This window comes from Dermacentor variabilis, unplaced genomic scaffold (assembly GCF_050947875.1).
Source record: "Dermacentor variabilis isolate Ectoservices unplaced genomic scaffold, ASM5094787v1 scaffold_16, whole genome shotgun sequence".
NCBI classification, from domain to species: Eukaryota; Metazoa; Arthropoda; class Arachnida; order Ixodida; family Ixodidae; genus Dermacentor; species Dermacentor variabilis.
Genome location: NW_027460324.1, coordinates 1,833,204 through 1,858,201, shown reverse-complemented (window position 1 = coordinate 1,858,201; position 24,998 = coordinate 1,833,204). Strand labels below are relative to the sequence as shown.

The window sequence follows — 24,998 nt, the reverse complement described above, 5'->3', positions numbered from 1 at the left end:
CCTAGACGAAAATGGAAACAAACTGGAAGCGGAAGCGGCAATACATTACGCCCGAAAAATAACAGCCGAATCTTTCCAAGACAATGCCAAGGTTGTATTTGAAGAAAAAAAAAAGAGCATGGAAGAGATCCCAGGTCGAAAAGAAGCTGGTGCTGACAAATTTCGACTGGAAGAAAGCCGAAGAGAAAATTCCTAAGCGCACAGCCACAGGGCTAGACGAGGTTCCAGTTCGGCTGATTAATGAACTAGGACCAAAAAGTAAGGAAGCTCTGGTGAGAGCAGTTGAAGAAACTTTAAAAGATAGACAAATACCAGACAGTTGGCGGCAAAGTAGAATGAATTTAATTTATAAAGATAAGGAGAAGAAAGATAGAATTCGCTCGTATAGACCGTTGACCATTACATCAGTAATATACAGGCTAGCAATGCAGGCAATCGAATCAAAGCTGCAAGCATGGACAGAGAATAATGGCATTTTGGGAGAACTTCAGAATGGCTTCAGAACAGGTAGGCGTTTTGATGATAACTTGGTTGTTCTTACTCAGTGTATAGAGATATGAAAAGTAGAAAGCAGACCATTATATTTGGCCTTTTTGACATTACAGGGGCCTATGACAACGTAGACCGCAACATCTTGCGAGACATTCTGTGAGGGGAAGGCTTAGGTGATGATTGTCTACAGCTTTTGAGAGAGATTTACCTAGAAAATACCATTTGCTTTGAATGGGAAGAGATGAGGAGCGCGGAGAAAGTTGATATCAACAAGAGACTCAGGCAGGGGTGCCCTTTATCCCCACTGCTGTTTATGATGCACATGGTGAGGATGCAGAAGGCACTAGAAGGAAGTAATATCGGGTTTAATCTCTCATAAAGACATGCGGGTACAGTAGTAGAGTAGCAGCTTCCAGGTTTATTTTACGGGGACGACATTGTGGTGTTAGCTAACAAGCAAATTGATTTGCAACGCCTGGCTGATATCTGTGGACAGGAAGGCAACAGTTTAGGTTGGAAAATTAGTGTTAGAAAATCAGATGTTATTGTATTCAATGAAAACAGTGAACATACAGCGGAGATACAGGGTCAGGAAATAACTCGGGTAACAGAATATAAATATCTTGGTATATGGATAAACGAACGCAACATATATATGGAAACACAGGAAAGAACAATAAGAGTGAAGCGGAAGAGAAATGCAGCCACAATGGAAGCACAGAGCGCTATGGGGATACAATAAATACGAGATGCTCCGGGGTTTGTGGAAAGGTGTAATGGTTCCAGAAGTTACTTTTGGAAAAGTGGTTGTTTGCTTTAAATTAGTAGTGCAATCAGGACTCGATGGGAACGAAAGGTCAGTGGAACGCCTCACATTGGGCGCTCACGGGAAGACTACAAATGAAGCTGTGCAGGGTGATATGGGCTGGACTAGTTTTGAAGTGAAGGAAGCTCGCAGTAAAATTAATTACGAAGAACGATTGAGGAATGTGGAAGAAGTAAATTGACTGCGAGAGTGTTGAGGTATCTGTACAGGAAAAAAAAAACCTTGATTCACAGTGGAGGAAAAGAACTAGGAAGCTTACCAGCAAGAATACGGCCTGTAGGGTGGCCAACACAGCAACAAAGAACGTCAAGCGGAAAGTCAGAGAGGCTGAAATAATCCCATGGGTGGCGGTAATGGAAAACAAACCTGCCATGAGTAACTACTTCAGAGGAAAAAACAAAATAAAGAAAGAAACAATTTAGGATAACTCAAACGGAAGCTCCTTACTTTTCCAAGCGAGATCGGGACGCCTTAGCACACGCACCCATAAAGCGGTATATCAGAAGGAAGAAGCAAGTGCGTGCTGCGGCAAAGCTCGGGAAACGTTGGAGCATGTTTTATTATAATCTGAAGACGTCTGCCCAGCGGTAAATTTAGGAACAACTGGCCTCCTGGATGCCTTTGAGTTCAACGAGAACAGGGGAAAAAGTAAACATGTCCGCAATAAAGATTAGTAAGAGGCGAATAAAAGATTGGTGGAAGTAGGGAAACGGCGAAATAACGGAGGCGTACAAAAGCAGTGTTCTCAATAGGGGGTCAGAAAATTTGGTTGTGAGACTTCATAGTGTTTTTTTTTCTTTTTTTTATTGTTTAACCTAGGTAGGCAGGATAATACCAAGAGCTTGGTGGTGAACCCACCGCTGCGGCGTTGGACGGTCATCGCATCCATCGATCGCGGCCCCTGCCAGAGGCCGCGCTTCGGCCAGGAATCCCGCCTTCGAGCACAGCGTTCGCCACCAGCGTTTCCCGGTAAACATTGCGGTTACGTACGCTGCACTTGACGGGAAGAAGCTGTGAGGGACCTTTGAATGCTATCGCGTTCCACTCTTAAAGGCGTAGCTTAAGCGTCTTCCAAATGTTTTACATTCGTACTGCATGTAGTAAAAACTAGGCGTTGAAAAACATTAACCTTTTCATTCCAGGACACATATTAGAAAATATTCTAGTTCTAAAAAATAGCTTTTCGAACTTTAGTATCTTCTTCATCCGAAGGCCAGTAGAGGCCAGTCAGCTACTCTCAGAATGTTGCAGACGGGATCTTTTCCGTGGCGGGGATCCCTCAGCAGAACTGATAGTTGGGCGAGTTGGTACGAATTCATCGTAAAATATTTAGCGCGCACAATTGACAAGGACACAGTGAAGAGGGATACACGAGCTCGTGTGTCCCCCTTCACTCTGTCCTTGTCAATTGTGCGCGCTAAATATTTTACTATGAAAGGGGATTCCTCAGTAGAATATACTCGGATGTGGACGCTAGTTGTCCCTGCTGCAGTGAAACTTTTTGCTCTATGGCTGACATGCTCTGGCGTTGTCTCGCGTTGCCTAACGGCCTTCTCTCCTGCGAAGCCGAATGGGATGAAGCTGTCAGAAGCGCGGTGCTCCGAAACCAAGCCCGGGCTATCCAGAGGGCCCAGGAAAGGGAGGATCGTCATGGCGTTCTGCCCTCTACGTGGGCACGGCCAGAGGCTACAATAGCCTCCTGCCAGAGGGTCCTGACATTAGCTCGTCAGGATCAAATAAAGTTCGTTGTCTGCCTGTCTGTCGCACGCTAGTACAGAAAGGTAACGTATTCAACAAAAACATGCCTGAAGAGTGCGTGTTTGTTTGCCGTAGCTATAGCAAAGATTTAGTAAGAATATGTTATTATTCAGCACGAAATTATTGAATCAGTAATAACTAGAGATGATTCAGGGATAAGGGAAAGTGAACTTTGTTGTTTTGGTTAATTTGACCAAGAGAATTCCTAGGTTAAATTTCACAAGCTACGTCATAGTAAGAGTGTTGTACGAGAGAGAAAGAAAGAAAGATGAACTGCCGGTCACCTTTAGGCGCGTTCAGTTTGTGCGCATAAATAACGTGCGCTTGCGGTCATGCTCCATTGTGAATGGCTTTCTTTCCGAGATTTAATTACAAAAACGTACTTTAGGCCTCGCCCATCCTCTATTACATTTTACCTAACTGTGCTGCGTATTGGTACGCCATTCATTTTACCAATCCCACGTATTGTTTCTGAAGGGATGGCAGGTTAGGTGTCCTTTGTCAATGGACTATAATGTAGGCAGGAATAAAACATGGCATCGGGATATTCGGTGCATGTTGTGACTTTGTAGTGGCGGCGAAATGCTAGGCAATGGCAACTGTGGGTCATAAAAACCAACTCTGTATTTGGCGCACTCGTGCCGCATAAACAGAGATAACACTCATAGCACGACGGGAATGATGAGCACAGTCGCTGGAAATGTTACACACGAGTAAAGCGCGTCGGCTATTTACACCAGATTCCAGCGTAATTGCTGGCGCTCGCGTTCGTTCGAGAGCGTGCAAGAGTATACGGGTCCCGCAAGCAGTCCCATCACGCAAGGCTGTACTATCGTGAGCAATATGAGCGGGCACGCAGGAGGGCCTGTCAGATGGCCTCGAACCCAGCTATGAGCGATGCGCGGCGCCAGCCACCGGAAACAGAGTGGATAGGGGGACGTTGTTCTAATAACAGCTGGCACTCCCACCACGAGTCTTTTTATGTTAAGTGCGGAACTTCACATGGCCAGCTCACACTGGTAATTTTGTGCACCAAAGCGTGGCTAACAGCACCAGTGTCTTGAAACGTAATAATTCGAGAGCTGCTTCCCTGGGAAATCTGTCCGTCTGTCTGTAACGCGTGATACGATGCGCTCCATAAGCAACACACAAGGCCCTAAGGGGGCACGAACGAAAATACCTTACGCTAAACGCAGGAACGGCCTCCTAAGAGCTCCGCTCTAAAAATGAAGAAAAAGCATGAAATAAAAAAAGTCGCAGTGGCTTAGCTCAGCTATGCCAGGATATGCGTAGCGAAAGCTAAGGCATAGCATGGTTAGCCTTGGTTAATCTTGATTGCAAGTCCAGGTTAGTGTGGTTGTCTAGCTACGTTGCGGCGTTCAGCCAGTCGTCCGGCGCGCTGTTCGTCGTTCCGATGTCGATTCCAGGCCTGCTCCTGTTACCAGAATTGTCGCCGTCCATACTGCCCCGCCTCAACTGTGGTTGCGGCGCACGCGAGCTCTCCTTTTCAATCCTCCGTCAGGTTATCAGACACGCGACGCAGCTGGCGAAGCGAGCGGAGGCGAGCGCAACGACGAGAAACGCGGTGTGACGTCATGTGCCTCCTCGGAGCACGGCCACGGCGAAATCGCAAGTTCGCGGCCAGTAAGGGCCCGTACATAGTCAATCCGCCCATCCGCCTCGCCCTCGTCCGCATGTGCGCTGATGGCTCTCTAGTGGAGAGCGAGGAGCGGTCGCAACTTTCCCGTCCGCACGCCTGCTCGTCTCTCATTGGCTGGTCCGATGCGGACGGTGCGGCTGTCGTCACAGGAAACATGGCGCATGCTCGAAGCGGAGCGAAGCGGGGACGTAAGGCCTAAGCTACAGCCGCGTCTGAAACAGTCTATTTTTCTCCTTTTTGTAATTTTTACTAGAGTTATCTGGCACCCACGGAGATAGTCATCGAAAGCAGCAAGCCGGTGTACCCTTCCAGGCTTAATCAGTGCGTGCGATCGCCAACAGAAACAGATGGAGCGCAGGAAGTGTTTGTTGTGTTTACGAGAGCATCGGAAGAAATATTTGAAGCCGTCGACTTCGTGATTTCTTGTGCCATGCTTCGCATGTGCGTCGTAGACGAGAACTCCATCACACACACACGTGCATTCTGAGCAGCACACATGTTCAAGGCGTAGCGAAATAAGCAGCGTCCGATTAGCGCACCCAGCGAACACGATTGGTTTCTGTTCTGCTTATGCGGATCATTGCCGCGAAGTGGTGAACGCCAGCCCTCGCAACTTTCAGAAGTAATGATACGATCAGTAGCGATAAGTTCTTATTGCCTCGTTATCGCTGCCATTCAACGTGCGAGTCGTTTTGCCGGCTGCGATGCGCCGTGGTGACCGCGGCGTTCGAGCTGTGTTCTTACTGTTATGAAGTGCGTTTGCAAGCTACAAATCGTGATATATATGTGCGATGTGTTGCAGCGTTACTGGGTGTAGAAGTGGTCGACCTACGCGATGTTTGTGTGCTCAGAAGTGAACTGAGCATAAGTGTTGCCGATTGCATTTTCTTATGTAGTACCCCGATAGATAAGCCCTATCACACCGGCCTTTTCTGCTTCGTACATCTATCGTTTCTTTCAAAAGTTGTTACTGCAAGGTTTAAGATGCTTCTATCGGTGGGGGGAAATTAGGGAACATCATAATAATTGCATACGTCAAGACGTTCAGCGCTGTCATGAAATGTGGACGCGCGTGAGAGTACTAATGTCATAAATGCAGATTTCTGGCAGCCTTGATTTTCATAATGTGGACATTAGTGTGAAGAGGAAGAATTTCTAGATTTCACGAAGTAAATTGTTTTATATTTTGTGATGCAAGCGGCTTACATGCCCAAAAATCCGAGCTGCTTGTTTTTGACTAGTGACTAAGCACAGAATCTCTTTGTGAAGACACCAGTGGCATGGCAGATGAATAGGTTATAGGTAAGAACTGGATACTTCCACCTTATTAGGTAAAAATTTTACGTTTGCTGACAAAAAACAATATGAATGTAAAAATGAACACGTAGGACGAGTTGTAACAAGTAAGTAAGTGTCACAGGTATGGTGTTATATAATATCCTACTAGCAGCCAGCAGAACTGCGTGAATGAAATTTTGCCCAGAGTTCTTCCTCACTGGCTAGGCATGGTCACGTTACTGATGTAGGCAGAATTGGGTAAGCGAAAGTTGCCGTTACTTTGTTTATCCACCCTATTTGATTATCTGGTTCGTGTCGCCTGTTTTGGCATGAGCCTTCAGTTTAAAGCGAACAATAGCACAAGTACCAGCATTGTATGCCTGATAAGTGCTTTATTTTCTTTCCTCGTGTTCATTCTGCCAACAGCCATTAACAAATAATGTGCATTAAACTGACTTGGGCCTGCAAAGTACGCCCATTAAATGTTTTTCCGGTGCACTTTCATCTGCCAGTAAGCTTACTGCTACCCATCATTCGTAGGTGTCGGATGTTGGACGCTATAAGCGGCTATCTTACTGATCTCTATTTTGTACAGGCCACGGTTCCACTCACTAACTGAACCGTTTTCAGCTGCGCTGCCAGACTATGGAAAGGGGGACTTCGCCTCTTGTCATTCTTTAGCATGTTCATGGCCACAGTGCATTGCTCCTGAGAAGTCAGCTGCTATCACAATATCAAACGTGCCTATTGGCTGCTATGAGTTTACCCTGAACACAAATTTTCACAGTTGTGTCGGCATTAGTTATGTGATTGAAACCAGCCAATGAGGACGAATTGCTGGCAAAATTTTCAAGTGACTCTGGCGGCAGAGTGTCTGGTCCCTATATTATGTTAGCCACACTGCTTTGTCAGTGTGCTGAATTTTTCTTTTTTGACAGAAATTTACTACCCAGCCAGATCAGGTATTGTCAAACCATCAATTTTAGGCCCATACATATGGTCGCTTCTTTATTTTATATTATTCTGGACATGACACCCATGGCTAGCTTAGATTAGCAACATCAGTTTAACTTATGCATGGAGTTGAGTTGCTGCATGTGAGAAAAAAATCGCTGCGTAGCTAATAGGAATTACACTGGTACGAAAAAATTATTTGTCTTGATGGCTTGTTGTATAAGTGGTGCTATTCATTTGATGCACACAGTAACGCGTAAACACAAATGTATGTGTACCTTGCATTTACATGTATGTGTGTGAATAAAATAGCACAACTTCTAATATCAAGGAACGTTGTACCAACTATACCCATTAAAGATGTGCTATGTGGTATTCAGCTGATCTTATTGAAATTTTATCGCATGGTGCAGTTACATTTCATACCTGTATGCAAACCAATTTAGGACCTGTATCCACTGCATGTGAGTATGCATATTTTATGCCAATGCAGTACCTGAGGTAGCAGCTTTTTATTTAACTTTTGCCACAGCTTATTAGAGGGATCTTGTTGATTATGCCATCCAAACAACTCACGTAAAGGCTTGTGTTTAGTATACCAGCAGTGAAATACTGAATGCAGCTGCAATTCATTGTATACTTGTGAAATTAATTCCACTGCTCATTGTTGTGTCATGTGTTGTTCTTTAGTCACACATGGTGACTGTACTTGGCGTCATGAGTTCTAGGCTAATTTTCACATGGGCCTTTCGAAGTGAAATCTGCCTCTTCAGCAGTCAGTTTAGTGGAAAGCCAACACTGAACCAATAGCTCAAAGACCAATTCCTGCATGCTTTTCGCCAATCGGGTAGTGTGCGGAAACTATGTGTGATACATCACTTCAGCTACACCAATAATTACACAGCTAAAACTGCCACATATAGTTAAGTCATTGATATAGGCAGAAAAAGATGTTGCACGAATGTAGCAGTTACTCATTCCTTGAAATGCGAATGACCCAAACCTTCACGAGCATATAGGTCACAACCATCCAACAGCACAAGTGGGAACACTTGTGCTTTCACAAGCGAAAACAAGTAAAATAGTACCACCATCTCAGCTGGTTTGTCGCGATTTCCTTGTCTGCAAGTTTCTTGTTTATATTGGATAGGCTTCCTACTTTATGAATTAACAGCTTTCACAACATTTACTGCGCTAATTAATGCACACCACAGATACCAGCACTCAAAGAGGTATATACAAGCAGGGCAGAGAACTTATGGGTAAGTTCAAAAATATACAGGTAAAACTATGTCGAATAAACTATTTTCACATTAGAAGATATACCATCAGCCATTAATGCACATTCAGAACATGCAATAAGTGCCCTGTGTGGAAGATTGAGACCTGTGATGCCAAAAATCTGTTTGCCTTTTAAATATTGACATAAAGAAAAATTGCAGTCTGTACTTCTGTGTCAGACGGTAGAATATCGAAGGAGAGGTGCAAAACGGATTTTGCATGTAGTAGTCCCTTATGAATGGGCAACTCAAGTTGTGCCAAACATAGCTATCTGTGTGCAAAGCATTGGACAAGGTACTATATGTATGCCTGACACATTAAAAATCTTTTCCATTGCACATTCTGAGCTCTAAATGTGATGCATGCTGTTTTCAGCTACAAATAGCGTGTATACATATATGACCTGCACCACAAAAGGCCGATGTGACAAAGAAATGTGTACACCTTAGCGTTATGTTGCTTTTCATGGTGTCTCAGTTTACTTAATACAGTTTTGAATTTACAGATTGCTTCACATGTTTATAGCTAAAAACCACAGAAAACTATTTGCATTGTGACTGTGAGGTCACAACACGAGCATTTGTGTGGTATCCTTCCTGTCCATCGATGTGTCCTTGCACTAGAAATGCAAAACGTCACACCTGCAAACCTGAGCATCCACCCTTACAATTCAAACACTTGTTTGAATGCTCGGCAGTTATGCTTATAAGCACACTGTGACAGCAAATCTACACCACCTTAATTTAAGTGCGATGTAAACGGTTGTTTGTGTATAGCCAAGCTGTTCTAGCGTGCCTGCAGGAATACAGCATTATCCAGTGACACCGTATAGTTCAGGCGTAACAGTGAACTAGCAAACAAAGCGGCTGATAATACTAAGCTGACCCATATGTAGGAGCATTATGTTATCTAACCCACACACAAAGTTGCTTTCAGTGTGCTGAATAACCACAGCTTTGATTTTCCAAGTTATATTACTGCAAACACACAGCGCTGAAACAAAGTCGGTACAATGGTGAGCAATGTACGAAGGAATGAAAGATTATTTGTGATGTGTGGATTTGAATAGCAGATGTGAATGCATACCTAATTCGCTAGTATGCATGTTTTCTTCTGAAACAATTTGACATTTGGCACAGAGGCTGAGCCACTACGGCCTCTTGACTGCAAATTTCTGTGCTCTCACAGTGCCAATGGGAGTATCATTCATTTGGGTACCCGAATAGTGAATAGATAATGGAGCACAGCAATCTTATAGTTTTATGCAGAACAACTTGTTCATATTCACAAAACTGCACCTAAGGAACTATTTGCTGGTTTGTTATGCTAATAAAAAAAATGGCAATGAGTGTTTCCTCACTTCTTGTGTGGCCAGGTCTTCCGCCCTAAGAGCTTTCATTTCTTTGTCATGTGCATGTTAAAGTAACTACTAATGAAGAAAGACAAACACAAAACCACTAACTACATCAACCTTTTCACACCACAAGAGGTCACTGAACTCACTACTAAGTCAAGTCATTTGATAATCTCTGTTTGCTTTCAACTAAGTAAGGTACTGGCCAGCTGTTTATGTTATGCTATCTATTTTTCGTTTTCCCAAAATATGGCACTGTGCATCAGCTAGCTAGGTTGTCACTGCATAAATACATAAACAACATGCAGCCGATGCCCAACTAAATTCATAAACAACATGCAGCCGATGCCCAACTAACTTGAGTAATCTGAGTAGAGCTTACAATAGTTCATGGATAATATGCATCCTGTGTGAGCTTATTTTTTATACGTAGAGCAATCAGAATAGAGCGTGCATGTATGATGCGGAAAGCATCAAACAGTCTCAAGTCGAACATCCTTGTTTGCTGCTATACGTGAGAGAGGGAGCATGCCGGTCGGGGTACTGCTTAATTTTGTGTGCTTTGGTAATGTTTGTACATTGATGAAATGTTAAGTTAGGCATGTTAAGTAGTAAGGTGGCAACAAATTGGCCACCCAGGCTGGCAAGATAGAATGCCATTGTTTGATTTCACTCAAAATAAGTTCTCTTATCAGCAACGTAAATTATTTGCTTTCAAATAAATACTCCCCTTGGAAACATCTCATGAGTATAGATATATCAGCATAAGATCACCGCTATACATACATATTGCTTTAGGCCGGTCAAAACGAATTGTAAACTCACTGCTTAACCTTCAGTTCCTTGCTGCATGAAGTTAACCACTTACGCACAACCTTCTTGCAGACGGTGAGAACTTCATTCATTGCTGAGCACATCATTTAAGGTTATGTTTTGTTTGGGACCTTCACAAGCAGCAATTATTAAATTTCTAATATGCATGTTTGATGCCTCAACTTTGGTAGCTTTATATACGTAAAAAAAAGAAAGTGCATTTCATTCATCCAACTGCTTTAAGCACTCTCTTAAAATTGGCAGAGCGAAAAAAAAAAGCATGAGCAAGCAAATGCACGCATATCAGCAAGCTGTACTCGGAGCCTCACACGCGTGCTCATTGGTAAAGAGGTGTGTCTTGGCGACCAACGCAGCTGTATTCCGCGACAGATGTGCGTGTGTTCCGTATTCTTGGAAGCTGTCACTAGCCCTACAGAAACTGCGCCATCGCGCCGAACACGGGGATTTCTGACGAATCGCTTCCGGCGACACTATCATTTTCGCGTGACGTAGAACGCAGCAGGTTGGGTAATTCGAGATATTTTGCTGAACCAGCCAAGACAGCGCGCAGTTAACCCATTAAAGACCAGCGTGACCATATGGTCACGTTAGTCTGCACAGTGGATTTCATTTAATTAAGATTAACAAAAGAGCACCAAAATCGCCTTTGACATGCCGTTAGACAGATGAGAGTTCCCTTTCTGGATATCAAGTGGCAGCAGGTGTTGGTCGTTTTGTGGGAGCCCCTCGCAAAGGCGGGAATAAGTGTTGCTGTGCGAGTAGCGTCGCCAAGCATCACTTCAAGGGGTAATGTGTTTTTTTTTCACTAGTTGTTTAAGCAATAGTCCGATATCCTTGCCTCCATATTGCTCTTCGAATATGTGACCTTCGATGACCATTTGTGAAAGATTTATGTTTGATTTATTCATCAACGAGCGTGTTATCTTGCGCGTTGCCATATGGTCACGCTGGGCCTTTAGGCTACCTAACTTTTTATTTTTTTTTAAACTGCATTCTCATCTCTTGCATGGCTGCTGACGCATTCCCGCAGTGGTAATTCCTTATTTTATTGTCTTAATAGGTGGATGTTGGGATAAATAGCGAAGATACTCGAGGAAGACGATGACGACGTGTCAGTGATATATATCGACCCGCGAGATGCTAGCACTTATTCGGATGAAGAGTCGGCCGATGAAGACTCGGGCCGGCCCATTGCCAATCTAATCTGGCGGCAGCTATGAGCCGGCGCTGAAACTATTTTCTCTGACGGAAGCCGCATTGGTGGACCCGACTCGGACGATGACGACCCCAGGCGGGCAAGGTGAAGGAACATGAGAGGTTTCTTCTGCCGTAGTTGATGCGGCCATTCCTGCGAAATTATCCACTGCTTCTAAGTGGACAAACGGTGATCTCCAGAAAAGCCTTGGCATATTTCCGTACCCAAACTTTGCTGCTTACAGGGGCTTTTCCCCTGTTGAGTTGTTCGAAATTTTTTTTGAGGAGCTGCTAGTCGAACAAAAAAGAAAGTATGCGTTATTTTTCAATATGCCCAATCCGGAGATTACCAAAGAAAAAATTGGAGTGCTCGTTTTGTCAGGCTATAACCGCTTGCCAGGGAAAAATTGCTATCGGGACAGGGGCTTGGATATGTGCAACACGATGGCATACAATGCTATGCGGAAAAATCACTTCGTACAGATAATGCGATTCCTGCACTGTTCGAAATGCAAGCCCAACGCTTAGTGACAAGTTAGCAAAGTTGCGTCCATTGATGGCACTATTGCAAGCAAGGATTCTGGAGCACTTTCAACCTGTGCGTCACCTGAGCTATGAGGAAAGTATGATTGAGTATTATGGTCGTCATGAATGTACACAGCATATACGCGGAAAGCCTATCCGTTTCCGGTATAAAGTATGCTGCCTAAACGCCAAGAACGGATACCTTGTAAACTTCAAAGTGTATCAAGGCAAGCAGGGTATCCTTGAACATCTGAAAAAATATGAAAAGGACTTCGAAAAAGCAGCGGCGCCACTTTTTCAAATGGTGGATGAACTCGCAGCAGAGACGCACGACCTCCTTTCTTTTTCTATTTTGATAATTTATTCACAGGCATGCCGCTACTGAGACATCTCAAGGCACAGGGCTACGAAGGCAAGGGCACAGGGAAGCAGAACCGTGTTCCCAAAGAGTGCCCTATCGTTCGACCCCAATTCGTCAAGCGCCAACCTCGCGGGCACGAAGAGCCCGTGCTGAGCGACAATGGGACAATTGTTGTCCGCTGGACGGACAATTCTGTAGTAACGATTATAAGCACCATTCACGGCGTAGAGCCAATGTCATCTGCAGACAGGTACTCTCGTGTTCAGAAGAAGGAAATCGAGGTAGCCCGCAAAAAACACTGTTGTTGAGTACAAGTCTTATGAGAGGTACGGACCAGATTGATGCAAATGTAGGCGCCCACAGGATTGTAATCCGTGGCAAAAAGTGGTGGTGGCCGATTTTCACTTGACTTTGTGATGTATCTATCAGCAACGCTTGTGCGCTAACTCGTAGCACAGGGTTCAACGTCACGCAGGTGGAATTCCGCAAGCAAATTGCACAAAGCTACCTGATGCGACGGCACAATAGCCATAGAGGTCCTGGTCAACGCAGAATCCCAAAGACTGGTGATGTCCTGACTGGTACACGGTATGACCAAGTGGGCCACTTCGTTGCACCCATACGTAATGGAAGAGGTGGAGGTGTGCATGAGATAATTGCAACAGCGCAGTGCACACACAATGCACAAAGTATGACGAAGACACGTGTATTCCATGATTCAAACCATATCACACTAAGTAAGTGCTCGACTATTCGCTATGTATGTTTTTTGTGATGTTTCATGGCTTGAAATAAATGTTTATCACTTCGCGTATTTTGCTGTAGCGTAAGGGCCCAGTGTGACCATATGGTCACGGGCTATATTTCAAAAACTAATTAGGCAAGAGTAATAATTTTTTGTATGTGAATTATTAGTACAAAGATAAGTTAATATATAAGAGTTATTTCAAGATAGCAAGAAAAAAAAAGAAACCGGTCCCTAATGGGTTAAAGTAATCGTCCGAGTATACGTCGCATGTTCAGACATGATGTGATTGCAATAGATCTTTAACAGGAGGCACATATAAGATGACTGTGCAGTGTTTCCAAGAAGAATAACAGTGCCAATGCAACAAATGCGGTTTCAGAACATAATGTAGCACCCTAGAGTCGCATTTTCACCGTGACGCGGAAGCTTGAAATCATATCTTCAAAAATATGCCAGTGTCGTCTGCTGCAGCTGTCTGCTGTCACAGGTAGTTGCCAACCTTGAACACCTTTTCTCCTCCGAACGGTTGCCAGCTGTCAACAGGCCGCGTCGCCCAATAGGAGTGCGCGTGCGATCCGCTCGTGCGGATTGAGCGTGCATGAAATTTTGCGACACCATCCGCCTTTTGGGCGTCCGCACGCGGGCGGGCTAGGGGGGAACGGACGGGCGGATCGACCACGCACGGGCCCTAAAGCTTTCGCTTTAAAAATGGCTCACTGCAACTCACTGCGACGCATAACCCTCTTATTGACTGTACACTCTTAGGCAAAGTTACACCCTTTGGCTTGCCCCTTCTGCCACACAACAATAATCGTTATCTGCCTTGATGCGTTTCCTTTCTTTAACGCTGCGAGGCCGGTACTTTCCAGTAACGAAGGGCACGCGCGTTATCAGCATAGAACAGTTTACACCCTTTGGAGTGCCCCTTCTGATAACGCGCGTGCCGTTCGTTACTGGAAAGTTCCGGGCTCGCAGCGTTAAAGAAAGGAAACGCATCAAGGCAGATAACGATTATTGTTGTGTGGCAGAAGGGGCAAGCCAAAGGGTGTAACTTTGCCTAAGAGTGTAGGCGGCCGGTGAAATTACGTAAGCTGGTGCCGTTTTAGACAAGCGCAGGCGCGCTGCTAACAAGGAGCCTTTGCCCTCTTGTTTTCAACAACGCCATTCGCGCATCGCTCTGACTCGGTTTCGAGGCTATTTGTCACGCGTTCGCGTCCTCATACTGCTCACGATGGTGCAGCCTGCCGCATTTTTGACCCTGTCGCGCGAGCGTCCATCGCGCGTCATTTTAGCGCCTTAAAGCGGCGATAAACAGCGAGACGGGCAGAGGCACTCCTCTTGTGCGCAAGCGTCGATTCAGGACGACGCAGGGCAATGTTGTGGTGTCCTCGCACGATATAGTTAAACGTGCGCGAGGCTGAGCATTCGGCAAAAACATTCGAGACACTTTCAATGCACGCTTCTTGCGCCGAGCGATAAGCATGTACCGCGCTTGGCCGATGAAAAATGTTCACAGAAAAACAAACAACTTATGCGCGTGTCAATGTAGATCAGCCTCAAATGAAACAGCGCAACGGAACGTGGACAAAACGAGGCACAGAAACAACACTTTTGCCTACTTTACCTGCGCTAAATTGCGGAGCTTCGGTTGACGGTGTCGCGGTACAGACTGCTATTGACCGCTAATTGACCAAATTTTGCGGGGTGTTTTAGTATGTGAACCGAGAAGACCCAAGAAATCCTTGTTTCTGCACGAGGAAAACATCACCAGATGTGCTAAGCATTCAGTGAGCAAGCGCCACGGTAAGCGACAGCTTAACTGTACACAGAACAGGGACGCCTCTACTCACCTTGATGACCCTGGCGGTGTCAATACCGGATGAGTCCGTCACGGTACTGCAAATGATGAGCAAAGACGCAAAACTAAATAAAGGAACCCATTTGTCACACTTGCAGTGCCAACCTGCGTATGTACTGCGTTTCATGCATAACGTGCGACGCTGTGGAGGCAAGCAATGCTTGTTGCAGTAGCATTGTTAGCACATGTTGGGGGCTTTTATTGCCACCAAAAAATTATTCTTTACTTACCGTCCGTAATATATATATATATATATATATATGAATAAAGAAAAAAGTCAGACATCTACCCGTTCGTAGCAGTTGCTACAAAGGAAACCCATACGGGTTCCTCGAAAGAAAAGCCTCAGAGTTGAAGCAAAATTCGTCGTGGTCCGGCACTCGAACCCGTGATCACCGCCTTTCCGGGGCAGCCACTCTACCATCTGAGCTAACCAGGCGGCTAGCAGATGGCAGGGCGAAGTCGAATTTGTCAACAACACGAATCAAAGGCAAGTGTCCGACGTAGTAGTTCTGCGGAAACCCACAAGGTGGAGAGAAGTAATGAATAAAGGGAAAATCGGACATCCACCAGACATCCATCAGACATCCAGGGTGGATGTCTGATTTTCTCTTTATTCATTACTTCTCTCCACCTTGTGGGTTTCCGCAGAACTACTACGTCATTTATATGTATAAACTGATCCAACGCACACCTTCGAATCTACCTGAAGCGATAAACGAGATGCTCCCCTTTTCGTTCCCCCGTCTTTGGGGGTAAGAAAACTTAAGCGCTCGCATATTGTCCTCCGGCATCCGTGGTAGACACTGTGACAAAAGCGGCGATCATCTCAAACAGCTAGATGGCGTTGGCACGCATACGAGCTATTATGGCCGAATGGTTAGGGCAACGGGTAGGCTGTGCTGTGTGGCCAAATTTGGGCACGTGACACTGACATTTTTTTTATGTATGAGCTATTCGGCAAGACTGCAGCAGAGCCCAGCAACCACGACCAGGGTAATATGGGAGGGTTCGAAAAGAGAGCTTCGCCTTAAAAACTTATTCAATATGAACAGAACTGTCCTGCAGATGTCATTACATGTGCAGGCTCGCGCGAGTATACGCGAGCGACGACGCCATTCGACCACGAAACGCAAGGAGTTGCTACTCCGATTACCGAACAAACTGCGCAGCTAGCGTTGAACTGGAAGCGTAGCCCAGTCAGACCAGCGGATGCGTGGCGCTGTTCGATTCGGTCTCGACTCGTGACGCGTCGCTGACTGGCAGGACGGAAGGAACGATGCGAAAATGCAAAAAATAAACGCAACACTGTACATGCATGCTCATATTTGTACCATGTTTAAGACTAATGCGAGCGGACTTACTACACGCAATACGTTATTTCACTTGTTATTTCACACGTTTTTCGCTTCATTTCACTGTTCTTTGCAATTATACACTTTTGTTCGTCCTGGATTTATGCCGTCGTACAATATGGTACCCATGGGACCAGAACCTAGTCGAGCTACTTGTTATACGTTTTTGTCTTATGTCACCAACAAATATTGGGAGAATGAAGCGTAATTCTGATAATAAATAAATAAATAAATAAATACATACATTTACAGTGTTCCACGGTTCATGGGGGGTATTACTTGAATAAACAGCACCTCAACCCAATGAAATGGAGATTATTGTAGTGCGCATATATCTCAGGCTCGGCTGAAACCAGTACACTCGATAGAGTGTAGTTAGTCGTCGCGAGGCGCTTACGATGTCCTTAAAGTACGTGTCTTTTTACATCCTCACAAAATAAGCAACACATCTGTAGTGCACTATTGCAGGCAAGATATGACACTCAGGTTCTCTGCAACCAAACCTCCCTTCTGAATTTCTGCGAAGGAGAGATTGCAACCGTGGCTGTGTTCCAATACTCGCCGTAGATTGCTAAATAGACAGCTCAGTTAACAGCAGCCGTCTCAAGTCTGGTTCAAATACTAAGAAAGCCGGCTAAGGTCAAGCGCGCACAAACAAGCTTCGCGAAGACTGCGTCGAAGTAAAAAACAATTCAAAGTACTTTTCTTGTCCCAACAAGATGGTGGCCGAGCAGAAGGCTTGAAGACTCGACACGAAAGTCGTCTGCTCATAGGAAATCGTACTCAGTCTTTCTATGTGCCTAATGTAAGCGACGCTGCGTTTTTCAGAGATTCGCCCACGCAAAGCGTTAAAAGACAGCGACGAGACTGCCGCGTCCATACTGCGGCAAGGACGAAGAAAATAATATTTATAGGCATTTAAAGGCAAAATACGATCAAGACGATGACGAAGCAGTAACTAGCGCGTGGTATTAAACAGAGCGTTCTTGTTCCTGCTAACTAGGGCGTTTGTCCCTCGAGTTTCCGACGCCGCGACAGTGATGGAGGTGCTGGGTACTACGACCTGATGCTCGGAACTCCTGCTAGGACCAGTACACGCAGTCCAGAGAATCAACCTCTCCGTACTCCAGTGCGCTTGTTCAGCCACCGCCTGCTAGGCCTGAGCCATTAATTCACCACCGTCCCAGCACCAACCAGCATGGCAATTCCTACACCGGCGAATCTCCCTCTTTCACAGATGGCCAGCCTTTCGCAAGTGACTTTTCAGCATCCTCGCGTTCCGGACATTTTTGGTGGCGTTGCATTTGAAGACGCTGAGGACTGGCTTCATAAGTGTGAAAGGATTGCTAAGGCCAACGACTGGAGCGCTGAACAAAAACATTTGCACGCTTATTGCGCACTAAAAGGCAGCTCTCGCACGTGGTTCTAAAACACCGAAGTGTGCTTCTACACGTGCAACGACTTTTGACGCCAGCTCCAGGATACATCCTCGAGTTCCGGCCGTCTGGATCATGCGCAATCGCTTATCGAAGCCCGCCGTCAGAAACTCAACGAAACAGTCTCCATGTACGCTGAGGACATGGCCAGTTTATTTCGCCGAGCTAACCCCGATATGCCCGAGACTAAGAAAGTGCACCATTTCATGGAAGGAATTAAAGAACAATTGTTTGCAGGCCTGGTACAAAACCCACCAATCACGTTAGACGAATTCTTCATGGAGGCCGCTGTAATCGAGCGGGCACTTTAGCAACGGTGCCTACACATTGACCGCCTGCCAAATAACACACCGATTAGCAGCGCCACTCAGAATACCACCACCAGCGAAAGCTCTCCGTGAGAACTGATGCGTGAGGAACAACAAACCCTGGTTGCCTCTTCGACCGAGCCAGCAGTCGCTTCTGCTGCATAAGTCGACCGCCATGAGCTGCTGCAAGCCTTTCCACCACCCGTGCCATACCCTAAACACGCCCGTTGAGCTGTGCTGATGTTGTTCGCCGTACTCCACCTCTATCGCCGACCACATTGCCCGTTCCTGCACTGATCGAGACGTCGCGTTTGGAGGCCATTCACATGCAGCTTCCCCGCGCTTTCAAAACCGCCGTGCCCTGGACGAGGATCACTTGATGACCGACCAAGCTGCTTCGCCATGTCGTCCCTCGCAATGTCCGTCACCTCAATGCAACTCTTCCTCCACCCGCCGAAGTTTTGGTGACGTTGTCAGGGCCGTTCCCCCAGTCCTCGCCGGGGGAACTAATGGCCGTGACCCCCTGGAGGAAGGTTGCCAACGGTCTGGACAGAAATAAGACCAACCCCCCCCCCCTCCCCACTGCCACAAAAAGACGACATGATGAGCACGACCAATGCCGATGATTCGGTTCGCGCCAACCTAAACCTTTTTTTTTCGTGGACATCCCGTGACAGCCCTTGTGGACATCGGTACAGATTTCTCGGTTACGCATCAAGAGCTGGTTGATCGCCTTAGGAAGGTGAAAGGTGCCACCATTAGAAGTGGCGGGGTTCGGCTAATAACGCCAACGGGTAAATGCACCGCCAAACTCCACATCGATGATTCCATCTTTGTTTAGCGCAAAACGACAAACACAAGAAAGACGACAGGACAAGGCGCTACTCTCAACTGACATCATTTTATTGCGTCACTCCTTTATAGACCGCTCAAACCCGAGGAACATGCGCAGTGAGCACCATGCGGTGGAGCCAACAACATCCGATCCCAAGAGCGCACTCATGCGACAGAATCCAAAAAACCAAATTCAGCGCTGTACAAGGTTAAGGAAGGCACACTAATGCACTGTGGCCCCAATGACTGAATGAAAAATGCTTCCGATAACTCTCGGGCGGTGGTGTCACGGCTCTTTTTCAAAATCGTGGTATCACGAAACATGGGTTTGCACTTGCATGTTTTACAATGCTGAGCCAAATGGGAACCTGTGCCTGTTGGTATGGATCGCTCATGTTCTCTAAGGCGCTCGTTAACACAGCGACCTGACTGCCCTACATACACTTTCCCACATGACAAGGGAATCTTATAAACCACACCGACGCTGCAATCTACAAACTTCACGTGGTTCTTTTCACAATCAGGTTTATTACTTGTTTTAGAAATACGGCTGCACAACATTGACAGTTTCTGAGGAGCGGAAAACACTACCGGAATTTGGTATCTAGTGGCGACATTTTTTAGATTGTGAGCCACTCTGTGGCAATACGGCAAAACTTCAGGCCTCTTCTTTTGTGTGATGCAGTTACTTTTGTGCCGCTTCCCTTTCAGTTTCTGCAGCAATACCTCCGAGACTGACGTCACCACCACACTTGGGTAACCAGCAGCCTGCAGCCTATTTAACTGTGCAATGAAACTCATGTTCGCAGAGTGATGACAAGATTTCATTAAGGAAGATTCTAAACACATCAAAGCAATGACACGTTTCCCAGTCTTTGAGTGCGCGGACGCGTAAGGTAAAAGTTCCTTACGTGCACGTGGCAGGTACATCCAACAGGCGTGGCCTGTTTGTAAGGACAGCTGCAAATCTAAAAACTGGAGTTTACCGTCCCTAGATAGCTCATGCGTGAAAGTTAAACCTTTGCCATTGTCATTGAACAGAGTTAAAATGTCAGCTACCGTCACGGAGCATTCGTTGTTAGTCTGTTTTATCACAACAAGAAAATCGTCAACATAGCTCAAAATTTGAACCGAGTCATTGTTTAAGGCACTCTTAAGAGCGCGGTCGACAAACGATAAAAAAATGTTACAAAGAACAAGCGCCACACATGAACCAATACACACACCATTTTTCTGGATAAAAAGGTTATTTTCGAACTGGATAAACGTTGCACTTAAATGAAATTCAAGAAGGGACATGAAACTTTCCGAAGACAACCCGGTCGCATTGCGAATCACACAAAAGAAGAGGCCTGAAGTTGTGCCGTATTGCCACAGAGTGGCTCACAATCTAAATAATGTCGCCACTAGATACCAAATTCCGGCAGTGTTTTCCGCTCCTCAGAAACTGTCAATGTTGTGCAGCCGTATTTCTAAAACAAGTAAGAAACCTGATTGTGAAAAGAACCATGTGAAGTTTGTAGATTGCAGCGTCGGTGTGGTTTATAAGATTCCCTTGTCATGTGGGAAAGTGTATGTAGGGCAGTCAGGCCGCTGTGTTAACGAGCGCCTTAGAGAACATGAGCGATCCATACCAACAGGCACAGGTTCCCATTTGGCTCAGCATTGTAAAACATGCAAGTGCAAACCCATGTTTCGTGATACCACGATTTTGAAAAAGAGCCGTGACACCACCGCCCGAGAGTTATCGGAAGCATTTTTCATTCAGTCATCGGGGTCACAGTGCATTAGCGTGCCTTCCTTAACCTTGTACAGCGCTGAATTTGGTTTTTTGGATTCTGTCGCATGAGTGCGCTCTTGGGATCGGATGTTGGTGGCTCCACCGCATGGTGCTCACTGCGCATGTTCCTCGGGTTTGAGCGGTCTATAAAGGAGTGACGCAATAAAATGATGTCAGTTGAGAGTAGCGCCTTGTCCTGTCGTCTTTCTTGTGTTTGTCGTTTTGCGCTAAACAAAGTATTCATGGATTCGCACCAACTAGCCCGCCAACGCATTGCGCTGATTCCATCTTAGTTGGCACATTCGTTATCCTCACTGAGTGCTGCAAGAAACTCATCTTGGGGATGGATTTTCTGCGGGATTGTAAAATATCCTGGAGCGTGTGCTCACGTTTTTCGCGAGCCTAGATGTAGACGGCAACAATGCTGTACAGCACGGGCGTTTACGACTAGCCGAGGACGTGAGGATACCGCCGCGAATCTGATGCCTTGTGTCTATTTCTAGCGAGATGCCTGACCATCGTAATGCGATAGCGGAACAAATCAGTGTACTGTTACTCACACAAGGCCTTTCGATGGCAACGGGCTTTCTGGCAATAAATCGTGGCCATGTAACAGTGTTCCTAACAAACTTTAGCAATGTTACGTCTCTACACCACAAAGGTTTAAATAAACCTTTGCCACGTGTCAAACCACCGCACTTTCTATCCAGACGACGACGCGGCGTGAACACTGATAGGCGCAGTTAATTAGACGAGTGAAACCATGCATCCCTTGGTACTTATCCACCCGTCAAGACAGGGTGTAAACCGGCTGTTGCAGGATTCCACGAGAAGCCCCCAACCCACACTTCACCTGGCAGCCTGAGCGATGAAGAAAGGAAGTGGCAACGGCGAACGAAGAAGGTGTCGGCGGTTCATTTCTTTCCACAGATCTCAAACCAGTTTCTTCGGAGGCGGAGTTACTGTGAATTATTGCGCGCTTGTGCGTCGTATCGCAACGGAGTCGACGATCGTAATTTGCTGCTGAACAGTCTTCACATTCTCTAGTCGACTTGCCTAGGGAAGACGACGGTATTAAAAGCAAACACTTTTTCGAGAGTGAGGACAGAGGGTCCTGATTTGAACTGAGACGTTTAACTTGCTCCTGCATGGAAGGGTCTTCCGTGCTTGAGCCGTGTAACGAAGTTATATAAGCTCTTTTTCTTTCATTTTCTGCACCCTCACGCAGTAGTCGATGGGCTTGGTGGGTTCCATGCCCTGAACGCCACCCTAGCCGCAACAGCAATGCAAAGCGCCGTGTCCCGAAGGGCACTGCATTTGCATGCTGTGAGTACATGGTGGAAGTAAAGGACCGTTTTGCTGTGTGTGCACAACCAGGGTATGAATGAAAAGATAATTTCGGTCCCGACAACATTCTATGTCGACGTTAGCTCCACAGTGTCGCCCGCTGAGAGGCAGCGCCTATTGTAACTGATAGAGCATTTCAAGGATTGCTTTTCGTCTACGTCCAAGGTCAAGCAAGCAACACTGTCCAAACATCGGATAATTACAGAAAATACCACGAGACCAATTCGACGAAATCTCTATCGCGTTGCCCCGAAGGACTGCGAATAAATACAAATGTGGGTGAAGAAGATGCTCGAGGATGATGTGATACAGCCTTCGAAGGGTCCTTGGGCGTCCTCCGTGGTGTTGGTAAAGCAAAAAGACGACACCTTAGGCTTCTGCGTTGAGTACCGAAAGTTAAATTAGGGATGAATGAAGACGTCTACCCGTTACCACGCATAGACGATTCACTAGACAGGTTGCGCCACGCACGTTTTCTTTCCTCCACGGACCAACGCAGCGGGTGTTGGCAGATAGAAGTCGATGAGAGAGATTGGGAGAAAACTGCCTTCGTGGCGCCCGACGGTCTTTACAAAATTAAGGTGCTCCTTTTCGGATTGTGACAGCGCGAGCCGCTTTTCACCGTCATGTGGACACCTTCATCTCAGATGTAAAGTGATAAACGCGCTTGGTATACTAGACGACGTGATCGTGCTTTCGGCTAGATCTGAAGAGCACCTAACCCGGCTACTCGCTGTTCTCCAAGCCGTACGCTTGGCTGGGCTCACGTCAAAGCCAGAAAAAATGTCCTTATTGATTTAACGAATTTCAATACATGAACTACGTCGGTTGTCCAGCCTGACCCACAGAAAGTAGGTGCTGTTAGAAAGTTTCTCACACCACTTGACAAGAACGCAGTGAGACGCTTCTTGGGCCTGTGCCCTTGCTACCGACGCTTTATTGCGGACTTCTCAGGTATTGCCTCACCATTGACGGGATTAACACGACAGGATGTCCTCTTTGTGTGTGGAGAAAGCGAGCAAACGGCATTGAACGAATTACGTCAGCATTTGCAAACGCCTCCAGTTCTTGCACACTTTGACGAGGACTCCCCAACAGCACTTAAAACCGACGCGAGCAAAGTAGATCCGGGTGCTGTGCTGGTGGAGTGGCAAGACGGCTCCGAAAAGTGATAGCCTACGCCAGCAGAACCTTTTAGCGCACGGAAGAAAATAATTCCACTGCGGAAAAGAAATGCCTCGCCGTAGTGTGGGCTGTTGTTAAATTTCGGCCTTATTTCTACGGTCGCCCATTCACCATCGTCAGTGACCACAACTCTCTCTGTTGGCTGATTCATTTAAAAGACTAATCTGGTCGATTGGCGTGCTGGAGCCTCAGGCTTCAGAAGTTCGCCATGACCGTCAGATACACGCCAGGCAAAAACGCACACTGGCGCCGACTAACTCTCTCGGTCACCAATACATCCTTCTGTCACCGAGGGTAAGAACACGGACGCTGCATTCTTGGGAGTCGTCGATGCATTTACCACTTGACGGCAGCAGCGTGACGACCACCTAGAACTGCTTCCAATAATTGACTTCTTGGAAGGCCGAGCTAAAGACATGCCGCGGCTGTTTGAAAGAAACCTGGCGTCACTTTCTTTGAAGCACAATGTCCGTCTATACACCAGAACACCATGAATTCAAAGCGCGCCGCCACATTGGTGAGCGCCGGTCGCGCCATCTAATCCAAGCGCCGCGAAATAGCAGGAGGCAGCCGTGGCCCAGGCTGCCACACCGGGAGATGCGACCCGGCGCAATAGCGAAACGTTTTAGCTGGTCGGAAGTCGTGTTTCGCGTTTTTTCTAAGCTGTAATTTTCGCTGTCTCGATTCAATCAAACTTCAAGACCTCATGCAAGTCCTCAATTTCCACACTAAGTACCGTGCAGACTGCAGAAGCGAATACATCAGGGTAAGTACGCTACTACGTTTGTACAAACCGTGTGCTATATGCTTGAACAGGTGTGAGCTGCAATACCTCCGTATTTTTGGCACGTAACCTGTGAAGGAATATACAGCACTGTGCTGGTGCCATATATTATTAAAGGTTTCGCGATAAAGCTTTATGAAAATTGTACTTTTCAACATGCATCACGCGGCAAAATTTTGCCCGGGCGTATGCTTTGCGACGAGTTTCGCAGAAAGCGGTGTTTCTCCCATAAGTGCTCAGAAGCACGCGGTGAATTCCTCGTTGGCGTCACCTATTCTCCTTGCATAGGCGTGGTACATCAGACACATTTTCTCGCGCCTGCGGCGCTCGTGCTGTATCAATCATGCCGGATTATACCATTCTCGCGCCTTCGGGCGCTCTAGCTTCAAGATAACCTCACTGATTTTTCCCGGGGAGCAGTAGGGGCCGTTTTAGAGACAGGGCCTGCTCTCCTGGAACAGTACCTTCGTTCGTGCCGGTCATTTCCTTTTGTATTCTCCGTGACTTTTCAAATGCATTTTTTAATGGTCCCCTTTGAGTTAAAATGTTTTGAAAGCATGCAACTGCCGAGCATCACCTGCGATACTTACTCGATCATTTTTACTAGGTTGCTAGTTCTTCCTATTCACTGCAGCTGTCCACCGGTGGCGCAGCTTGGCGTTCTTCGTTGCGGGTGGAAATCGGTGCAAGCTGAAAACACCGCACCGGCACGGTTCCCTACGTGTGCTGTGCTCGTTGCAAACAGCGCTAAGTAACCTGCTCCTCTTGCGCTGGTTGTTTTGGCATCCAAACACGACACAATGCCGCCCAAATGCCTTCTTCTACTTTGGATACGCGTGAACGGGC

The 24,998-nt window shown here is 46.4% G+C and overlaps 1 protein-coding gene across 1 annotated transcript in view; it reads right to left on the bottom strand.

Annotated features, from left to right (window-relative positions):
• The window catches only part of LOC142568094 (uncharacterized), a 350,446-nt gene that overhangs the window by 116,766 nt on the left and 208,682 nt on the right, over positions 1–24,998 (bottom strand). The window contains exon 10 of the mRNA XM_075678185.1: positions 15,116–15,161. Coding sequence (XP_075534300.1) covers positions 15,116–15,161 — 46 coding nt within the window. The remainder of the gene's footprint in view (positions 1–15,115; positions 15,162–24,998) is intronic.